The sequence below is a fragment of the Sarcophilus harrisii genome, chromosome 5 (genome assembly GCF_902635505.1).
Source record: "Sarcophilus harrisii chromosome 5, mSarHar1.11, whole genome shotgun sequence".
Taxonomy (NCBI): Eukaryota; Metazoa; Chordata; class Mammalia; order Dasyuromorphia; family Dasyuridae; genus Sarcophilus; species Sarcophilus harrisii.
The window spans coordinates 286996003-287005958 of NC_045430.1; the positions used below are offsets into that span (position 1 = coordinate 286996003).

A 9956-nucleotide genomic window follows, 5' to 3' on the forward strand; every position below is an offset into this window, starting at 1 on the left:
AGTGGCAGCAGGCCAGGGATCACTAAGACTCATTGGCAAGTCCTTCTGTGTACGTACCACAGTTCTGTGACGCACTCATGTGTATGCATGTGTTCTGGAGGGAGGCAGCTTGTCACTGTCACTGCCTCTCACTGCCCAGGCTGTCTCTGGGCTGCTTGCTGGCTGGGAACGTGAACGCTGTAAGCCTGAGGCTGCCCCTCCTCCTGGGGAGGGGAGCAGAAAGCTCCTTTCTTCCACTCCCTCAGCTTCTGCACCTGGAGGAGCACAACTTAGCACAACTTCCGGCTCCCCTACAACCCCGAAGCAGCTCGGGGAGCAGCCCCTCTGGGGAGCCCCTTTAGAGAACAATTCTGAACCCCAACTGCGACAATCAGCTCAATCGCCCTCCCTTTGTGTCCACTGGTGTTTTTTCAGGGAAACGAAGACTTTGGGTTACAGAAGAGATGTCCAGGCAGTTTGAGGATGTCAAAAATGAAGAGTCAAAAGACAGTTTCAATCGTGGCAATGAGCGAGTTTCGGGGGCTAGGAGTGGCCCCCGTGTGGGAGAGGGCCCAGGGGTCCGTGCCCTCCTCTCCAAGAGCCCCTCCCCCTCCCGTCAGATCCTGGGGGGCCGGGGGGGGGCCCAGGAGGGGGCAGGGCGCCCCCACTCACTCCAGGAAGCGCCCCTTTCTGGGCTTCCTCTGCCTGCTTCCTTGGGCACAAGCGCGTGGGGAGCGAGTTTCGGGGGCTAGGAGTGGCCCCCGTGTGGGAGAGGGCCCCCCTCCCCCTCCCGTCAGATCCTGGGGGGCCCGGGGGGGGGGGGGCAGGGCGCGGGCGCTGCCGGTTACTCTGAAACCCACCCGAGTTACTTTGTAACCAGCGACTGCTACTTTGTAACAGCCGCCGCGGGTTCCCCGGGACGCCGGGCGCCCCGAACGCCCCGAACGCCCCGAACGCGGGCCCCAGCCCAGCCCCGGCCCCGCCCCGCGGGGGCCCCGGGACGTCGCTCCCCGTCTCTGTGCCTCAGCTCCCCCGGGGAACGGGGCACTGACGGAGCGTGGGAGGCGCTTCCCTGACCTCCGCCCAGAGCCGGCGGGACGCGGCCCGGCCCCCAAAGAGCGCTCACGCCGGGACAATCAGAGCGGGCTTCCCGGAGGCGGAGAAGTGGGGCTGAACTACGCATGCGCACGCGCGCCGCCAAGCGCCGCTTTACAGGAGCCGCCGCCCGGCCTAAACGGCAATCACGGCATGACGTCACACGCGGCGCGTTCTCCCTGAGGCCCGGGCGGCCCGCGCCAGGGACGCCGGGAAGGCGTTTCGCTCTCCTTCCACCCGCTGGGACCCTGCCCTCGCCTCGCGTTCTTCGCGCAGGCGGCTCGTGCGTGCACCTGCGCAGTGTCGCCGCGTCCCCGAGGAAGCTCCGCCTTCCGCTCCCGGCCTGCAACGCGCGGCGCAGGCGCAGTGGCCGTGGCGGCGGCGGCGGCAGCGGAGGTGGCCACCATGTCGGAAAAGAAGCAGCCGGTGGATCTGGGGCTCCTGGAGGAGGACGACGAGTTCGAGGAATTCCCGGCCGAAGGTGAGAGGGCCGGCTCTGACCCCTGACCCCCGCCACGCGCCCGCCCCGCGGGGCGATCCGCTCCGTGGGCCTGTGCGGACCCTGCTCTTCTTCGCCACGGATTAGGCGCCTGCTGTATGCGGCGGGGCGCCGGCAGGGGGGCTTATGGGGGAGGCCTCGGCCGGGGCGGGAGGGGCGGGGCCTGACCCGCGGGCTCAGGGGCACCTGACGGGGGCGGGGAAGGGGGCGGGGAAGGGGGCGGGGAAGGGGGGGGGATGATCCGCGGGCACGTGGGGGCCCGGGGTGACTCCCTGGGGGGGCTAACCCCGGAGGGAGGGAGGGAGGGGGCGGGCTCCGCGCTCCCCGGCCGAGCCCTGGGCGGGGCCGTAAGTCACCCTGGGCCACTGAGGGGCGGGGCCTGGGCGGCCTCGGTTTCCCACCTGTGACACTTCTGGGGGAAGGGCGGTGACTCACAGCCGGACCCAGGCCGGGACTGTTGGCGGGGGTGGAGGCGGGTCTTCCTGTCGGTCACTGTAAAAGACTGACCAGAAGTCCCGCGGTCCCGGAGCGGCGGTCACTGCGCCCCGAAGGTGTCAGCCAGGGGCCCGAGCGTCTCTGTCCCGGCGCAGGCGCACAAGGGGGCCGGCGTACAGAGTGCCCCCCCCCCCCCCCCCCCGCAGGCGCGCTGCCGTTACTGACCTGGCCCCTGTCGGGCGCTCCTGCCGGAGGAGGGGGGGCGGGGCCCTGTCCCAGGGGGAGCCCCGGCCGGTAGTTGGAGGGGCTTTTCACAAAGCCCCTTGAGTCTGATGTCTGTGGCAGTGGTGGCCCCCGCGGGCAGAGGGACAGACAGAGGGGCAGAGCGGGACGGACAGAGGGACAGATGCCCACAGAGGGACAGAGCGGGACAGATGCCCCCCCGGACAGAGGGACAGAGGGGATGATGTTCTGGAAGAGGGACAGAGGGAAGATGCCCGAAGAGGGAAGAGCGGGACAGATGCTTCTAGATAGAGGGATGAGGGGACAGATGTTCTGGACAGAGGGACAGAGCGGGACAGATGTTCTGGAAGAGGGGACAGGGGGACAGATGTTTCGACAGAGGGACAGAGGGACAGATGTTCTAGACAAGAGGGACAGAAAGGGACAGATGTTCGGAAGAGGGACAGAGGGGAAGATGCCTCTAGATAGAGGGGACAGAGGGGACAGATGCTCTCGGATAGAGGGACAGAGGGACAGATGCCTCTAGAAGAGGGGAAAGGGACAGATGTTTTCTGGATAGAGGGAAGAGGGGACAGATGTTCCCAGACAGAGGGAAGAGGGGACAGATGCTCCGGATAGAGGGACAGAGGGGACAGATGCTCTCTGGATAGAGGGACAGAGGGGATAGATGTTTCGGAAGAGGGAAGAGGGACAGATGTTCGGATAGAGGGAAGAAGGGAAGATGTTCGGATAGAGGGACAGAGGGGATAGATGCTTGGAAGAGGGACAGAGTGGATAGATGTTTCGGAAGAGGGACAGAGTGGGAAGAAGAGGGAAGAGGGAGGATAGAGGGACAGAGCGGACGGATAGAGGGACAGAGGGAGGATAGAGGGACAGAGGGAAGAAGAGGGACAGAGTGGGACGGACAGAGGGACAGAGCGGGACAGACAGAGGGACAGATGCCCACAGAGGGACAGAGCGGGACAGATGCCTTCGGAAGAGGGAAGAGGGGACAGATGCCTCTAGACAGAGGGACAGAGGGACAGATGCCTTCGGAAGAGGGAAGAGGGAAGATGTTCTCGGAAGAGGGACAGAGGGAAGAAGAGGGAAGAGGGACGGAAGAGGGAAGAGCGGACAGACAGAGGGACAGATGCCAAGGGACAGAGGGGACAGATGCCTCTGACAGAGGGACAGAGGGGACAGATGCCTCTTGACAGAGGGACAGAGGGGACAGATGCCTTCTAGACAGAGGGATAGGGGACAGATGTCGGACAGAGGGGAAGAGGGAAGATGCTCTGACAGAGGGACAGAGCGGAAGATAGAGGGACAGAGGGAGGATAGAGGGAGAGGGACAGAAGAGGGACAGATGCCTACAGAGGGACAGAGGGACAGATGCCCCGGACAGAGGGACAGAGCGGGACAGATGCCCCCCCCGGACAGAGGGACAGAGCGGGACAGATGCCCCCCCCGGACAGAGGGACAGAGCGGGACAGACAGAGGGACAGAGTGGGACGGACAGAGGGACAGATGCCCACAGAGGGACAGAGCGGGACAGATGACAGATGCCCCCCCCTGGACAGAGGGACAGAGCGGGACGGACAGAGGGACAGCGGAGACGGGGCAGATGAGCGCGGGGACAGCGTGCCCGGGACGCCCCGGCTGGGCCAGGCCGCCTGTGGAGGGCAGCTCTCCCTGGTCCTCCTGTGCTAGAAGCGGCCGCCCGGAGGAGGAGGCGGGAGGGGTCCGGAAGGGCGGCCTGAGCCCCGCCGGGAGCGGAGTTGGAAGCTTGGGCTTCGTTTTTGTTTGTCTGTCTTCCCTACTGTGGGACGGAGGCCCCGCGGGGGGCAGCCTCTGGGGGAGGTCTGCGCGGGGCCAGGAAGTTTGGGGAGTCTAATGGTAAACAGATGGGGATCTCGGTCCGGGCGAAGGCCCGGAGTCGCTGACAGAGAGCTGGCCTGGCAGCTCCGGCTCTGCCCGGGCTAGGAAGGAGTCGGCTCGGCCTCGTGAGGGCGCTGGGCCCGGCTTCACGGCCTGGCACCGGGGCCCAGGCCCGCGGCGGAGACTCGTAGCGGGCAGGAAGCAGTCCCCGGGGCTTTTCTCCGCCTGTCAGTCAGGCTCCCGGCTCCGACTTCCCGCCGGTAGCACGGCCGCGCTTTGATTCGTAGCTTAGTGGGGAACCCTTCTACCTCAGGAACCGTGAAGCACTTGAAAGGGCTCCGGGACCTGGCGGAGGCCGCAGCCATGTGGCCGGGTCTGTCCTGAGTTAAGTTTTATGTGTAGTTTATTTTTTAAATGGCTTTTCACTGCCTGCTTTTGTCCATATGTTAGGTGCGTTTTCCCTCGGATCCCTCCGGTCTCCTTTTTAAGATAGAAAAAAGTTGAGTAAACTCAGGCAGCGCGTTCCGATCCAGGCTGAGGGAGAGAGCGAGGAGGAAGTCGGACGGGCAGAGGAGCTCTGTGTGGGGAAGGGGCCCGAGGCTCCTTCAGACAGTGGAGACCGCAGGGCTCCTCTTCCCGCGGGCATCAGGAGCAGATCTGGGAGGCTCTCCCACCCTCAGGGAGGCTCAGGCCGCATTTCCTGCCCCCTCCTCCCCCCCGGCTGTTGCCCCAGTGGGTGGGCAGCACCTGCTCTCAGCCTGGGTTCTGCCGCAGTCCGGTAGTGCCCTCCTCCACCTCCTTCCTGGGCTCTGCTTGGCCAGTGCCCAAGGCCTCCCAGCGTGGCTGGTGGTCCCTGGCGCAGCGTGGCCACCCCTTCCTCCAGAGTCCTCTGTGGTGGAGAATCCAGGTTGGGTTAGTTCGAGCCCAGTCAGCTTGGGGTTGGGATAACGTTCACGGACCGTGGGACCCCAGGCTGGGCCTTAGTGCCCCCATCTGTAAAGTGGCACAGGCATGCACCTGCTTCCCAAGAGTGCTGGTGGTCCTCTAGACAGCCGAGCAGCCGCGGCTCCCCTCTCTTGTCTGTGCTCCCCCCGTTCTTCGGGTCCCTGCCGTGGCGGCTCTTCTGGGCCAGCGGGCGAGGAGAGCCCGGGGACTTCCTGGGGGGCGCTGGGGCTGGGGTGGGGGCCACGCGCTCCGCCTGCGTGACTCGGGGCTGGCGGCTCCCGACCCTCACCCGGTTCTCTTTTCAGACTGGGCCGGCTTGGACGAGGATGAGGACGCGCACGTTTGGGAAGATAATTGGGACGATGACAACGTGGAGGACGACTTCTCCAACCAGCTTCGGTAATTCGGGGGCTCGGGGTCAGCCGCAGCACACTGAGAGTGGGTCTCCCCAGATCAAAGGTGGCCCAAGCCCTGGCTCTCGTCAGGCTCCTGCTCCCTGGGAGGCTTCTGTCGCCCCGGCCCACCATGTCCTCAGGCCTCGGGGCATGCTGGCGGCTTCTGGAGCACCCGGAAATCCCAGGGTCCCGGGGCTCTTCAAGGGGAAGGTGGGGGGGCAGCTGAGCTGCCCTGACCCCATAGAGTTGGGTTCAGTGTTGCGCTCTTGGCCCGGCACGTGGTAGCTGCCCAGTGAGCAGCTGCCGCCCTCCTGGCAGTCACTGCCGCTGGCTGAGCCCGAGTCGCCCGACACTGTGGTCCCGAGGAATTCAGGGGCCTCTTTCCCCCGTGTCCTGATACCGGTGCTGTGACAGCCCGGGGTTTGTGACCAGGCCAGGGAACATGGGCAGCCTCTCCCAGCGGGTGGGCCTCGGGTCTGGCCGGGGCGTGGGGGCTTCCTCGCGCTCGGGGCTTCCTGCTCTCCATCCATTTCCTTTTCCTCCCTCCCCTCTCCTCTCCACAAAGGAAAGATTCCCTTTTTCTCTGTCCTAACTGGACTCGGGGGAGGGGGGGGTGCAGCTTGGGAGCCTTCCCCGATCTGAGGGCTCCTCCCGTCGGAGGCCACGTCATGAGCAGGGCCCAAGCCCACGTTGGCGCCCACATCCGCTCACTTGCCGCGGTTGCCTGTGGAGGAGCCCATGGGGAGCCCGTGGGGCCCCAGCGCTCTGTGGCATCTCCCTCCGCCTGGGGGTTTGGGCCCGGTCCCCGGTGTGTGACTGATGATGTCCTTTTGGTTTTTACCCAGAGCTGAGCTGGAGAAGCACGGGTACAAGATGGAGACCTCGTAGCAGCGCCCAGGGCCAGGGAGATGGCGGCGGGGCCGAGGCCTGGGGGCCCGAGGGGCCCGGCCGCCAGGATAGGCCTGGCTCTGAGGCGGATGACAATAAATGGTTTGATCTCAGCCTGTGGTCCTTTGTTGGGAAGGGAGGAGTCTGCTCAGGAGCCCCGGGGGCCAGAGAAATCTGTCTGGTGGAGGAGCAGCCTCTGTCTGAGCCCCGGGCCTTCCCCAGCTCTGCCCAAGCCCTATTAAAGATGTATTTGATGTTGGAGCCGGCTTTGGTCCCTCTTTCTTCATGTCTGCAGCCTCGGGGGTGGGAGAGACACTGCCTGGTGCATAGGGGAGGGGGCCCCAAAACGCAGGGTGGCCCTGGGCCTCATCAGTAGTGAGAAGCTGAGGAGGACCCCCCTCCCCTCCACTTCCAGCCAGGGCCGGAGCAGCAAACTGACCCCCCCCACACACACACACACTCTGGTAGGGGGGTGGGCCAGGAGGTATTGGAGAGGAGATTCCTCCTTCGGAAACAGGGAACCGTCCTTCTTGACGGCAACCGCTGGAGCCCCTGGGCCGCCTGCCTGTCCCATCAGCATGTGGAGCACTTGCTTTCTTATTTTAAGACAAAAATGGGGGGTTTGCACAGCTCCTCCCCTCGGCTCATCCCCCCAAACACCCCACAAGGGCAGGCCCCTCTACCTGGCCACGATGGACTTGGGGAAGACAGGGGCCAGCGCATTGGTGGTGGATTAGATAACTGACTCGGCTGTTCTAGGAAATGATCCTCTCTGGCGCCTGGCACGCCGCAGCCTTACCTACAAGGCATTATTTTGGGGTACCCTGGTCTCTGGGCTTGTCCCAGGCCGGGAAACGCAGGGGGCGCGGGGCTGACAGGCCCAGTTAGGTGGCAGTGCCGGGGTGCTCACACGGGCAAGGCCGCCGAGGAGCATTTCCTGCCGGACTCGTTGGCGGGATGTCTGCGGCAGACCGAGTGGCTGCCCCCCACGGGGCCAGGGAGCAGCTGGTCTGCCCGAGCCCTCCACAGGTGTGGGGTGATGGAGCCAGGAGCTCTGGTGCCCCAGGGGGGGAAGGTGGCCCGGGGCAGAAAGCCATCCCAGAGGGGAGCTCTCCCAGTGCCGGTGTAGGCTCACGGGCTCCCCTTCCTGCCGAGGCTGGAGCTGACAGGGGATCCGTGCTCAGGAGCCCTCCTGAAAGCCTGGCGCCCATTCTATGGGTAACAGACACAGTTACAAGACAGCAGCCGCTCCCCAAGGCCCGAGTGGTCAGAGGGGCCGGCGGTGAGTCCTTCCTGGCGCTGCCACCCAATGTCCCCCGTCAGCCAGGGATGAGCCCAGAGCGCCGAGGTTCCTCCCAGAGGCTTCCCAGGTCACCAGGTTGGCCATTTCCCCTTCTGTCAGGGCTCCACCCTGCCCGTGTGCCCACCGAGTCTGCCGTGGCTGGAGTTTGGCTGGTCCTTTGTCCCTGTTCAGCCCTGAACTCGAGTCTCTGGGTGTGGGAAGGAAGGCATCATTCAGAACCGAGCTTCTCATGCCCGGGGCCCTCTCTTTGGGGTGGCCCTTTGGCATTTTGCCAGGGGTGGGTTTGGGGGTTTGTGTGCGGGGAAGTCTTTCCTGCTTCTTTGTATCCGGGCTCAGTCCTCCCAGCCCAGCAACGACCCTGTCACCTTCCTGTGCCGGGGTCTGTCAGCGGCTTCCCAACCCCCCCACCACCACCATGGGTGTCACCTTGGCTTCTCTTGGGGGTCACCAATGTGCTGCTATCAGTGTTTTGGAGGATCTGGAGCCATCCCTTAAGCATGACCCAGCAGAGGAACCTTCCAAGTCCCCACCTTTCCAGAATGCATCCGCAGACCCACCAGTAACGTATGAGGCTGCTTGAATTTGCCTTCTCTCACCGCTGGTGTTTGGAGCCTCTTTCATGGGACCATTATGAGCTCGTTCTCTGGAACGCCCCCCTCTCCCCCCCCTCCCGTTAGTGTCTCTGACGGCGGCCCCGAGGGAAGCCACGACTTCCCGGTTAAGCTTGTGGGACACCGGGCATCTCTTGTCCATCAGACCCCGGGCCAGAGCTCCTTGACGCAACTTGTTTTCCCCTTCCCGCCCTCCTAGTCCCGGGTGCGACAGTGAGAGGCCAGGACGGCCGGAGTCAAATCCAGCCTCAGACGCGGCCGTGTGATCCTGGCCAAGTCCCTGCCTCGGCTACCTCACTTTCCTCCTCAGCTGGAAATGTCTAAGCCCCCGGTACCTCTGCCAGGAAACCCCAAAGGGCCCCCGGGAGTCAGATGGGCTGTAGGGCAGCAGCCCGGGCTTCCTGTCGGACTCCAGGGAGATAACGTGGATTTTCTCTTTCTTTTACACCCCCTTTTTTTCTGGTTTTACATGTACATGATTTTCTTTAGAAATTCACATTTCTTTTTGAGTCACGTTGAGAGAAAAATCAGAGAGGGAAAAACCCTGAGAGAAAAAAAGGCAGTAAGGGGGAAAGATGAGCCCGGCAGGTGTGGATTCACATTCAGTCTCTGCCCTTCTCTTCCTGGACGGGACAGCGTGTCCTGAGCCACGTCTGTTGGGATCACTTGGATCCCTGAGCCACTGGGGACGAGTGTGGTTTTCCGAGTGGATCATCCCACCCTCTTGCCGTTATCGTGTCCGACGGCTTCCTGCTCGCATCCCTGCCTGTAAATCTTTCCGGGCCTTTCTGCAGGCAGCTTGTGCGCAATAACGTTCCACGGCTCACCCGGCCATTGCCCCGCGGAGGAGCAGCCGCCCATTTCCCGACCCTTTGTCACCACAAGGGCCCTGCCGACATTGCTGCGTGTGGGTCCTTCTTTTCCCTCCTTCATTGTAATGCCGGCGAAACTGAGCCGGAATAGAGGTTAGAGACCGATTTAATTATTAATTTATTGGAGAGTGAATCAGTTAACTGGACAGGATTCTCGTCTCAAAGTATTCCCCCCTAGTGTCATTACAGGAAGACTTTTTATAGAATCACCAGCTTGGTGACATATGGGAGGAGGGACCTGGAGGGGGATGCTCTCATAGGGAAGGTGCTTAGAATAACATAATGGAGGGAGGTGCTGGAGAGGGATATTCTAATAACCGACCTGACCTTTACCTTGTAAAGATACAAGACCTTTATCTCATCAAATATTTAAGAGGGAACGATTATAGCCTGGGGTTTGGGGGCAAAGCAACTGAGGTACGGAGACTATGGCACAACGTTATGATCTCCTTGGGATGCCCAAGAGAGACGCTGCTTGCAGGATCAAGGGTCCAGCTTGACGGCCCTTTGGGCTTTGCCCTAAACTGCTCTCGGAATGGCTGCATCCGTCCACACCGATGCGTCTGTCCCAGCTTTCCTGCGTCCCCTCCAACATTGCTCACTGTCTTTTCCTGCCATCTTAGGCTCCAGGAGGTGCAAGCAGATTCCCCAGAGTTGTTTTAATCTCTCGTCAGTGGTGATTTAGAGCATTTTTTCACATGGCTGGAAATGGCTTTGATGTCATCATCGGAAAATGGCCCCTTCATATCCTTTGGCCGTTTATCAGTGGGGGAGAGAATATCAAGCACTTAGCACAGTGGGGGCACATAGTAGGCACTTAATGTCGCCTTCCTT

General features: G+C 62.8%; 1 protein-coding gene across 1 annotated transcript; it reads left to right on the forward strand.

Annotated features, from left to right (window-relative positions):
• Window positions 1-1411: 1411 nt before the first annotated feature.
• Window positions 1412-6597, forward strand: SEM1 (SEM1 26S proteasome complex subunit). The gene is made up of 3 exons (XM_031940762.1): window positions 1412-1555; window positions 5359-5452; window positions 6294-6597. The coding sequence occupies exons 1-3, from the start codon at window positions 1480-1482 to the stop codon at window positions 6334-6336; spliced, it is 213 nt and encodes a 70-aa protein (XP_031796622.1). The 5' UTR covers window positions 1412-1479; the 3' UTR covers window positions 6337-6597.
• The last annotated feature ends 3359 nt before the right edge of the window (window positions 6598-9956 follow it).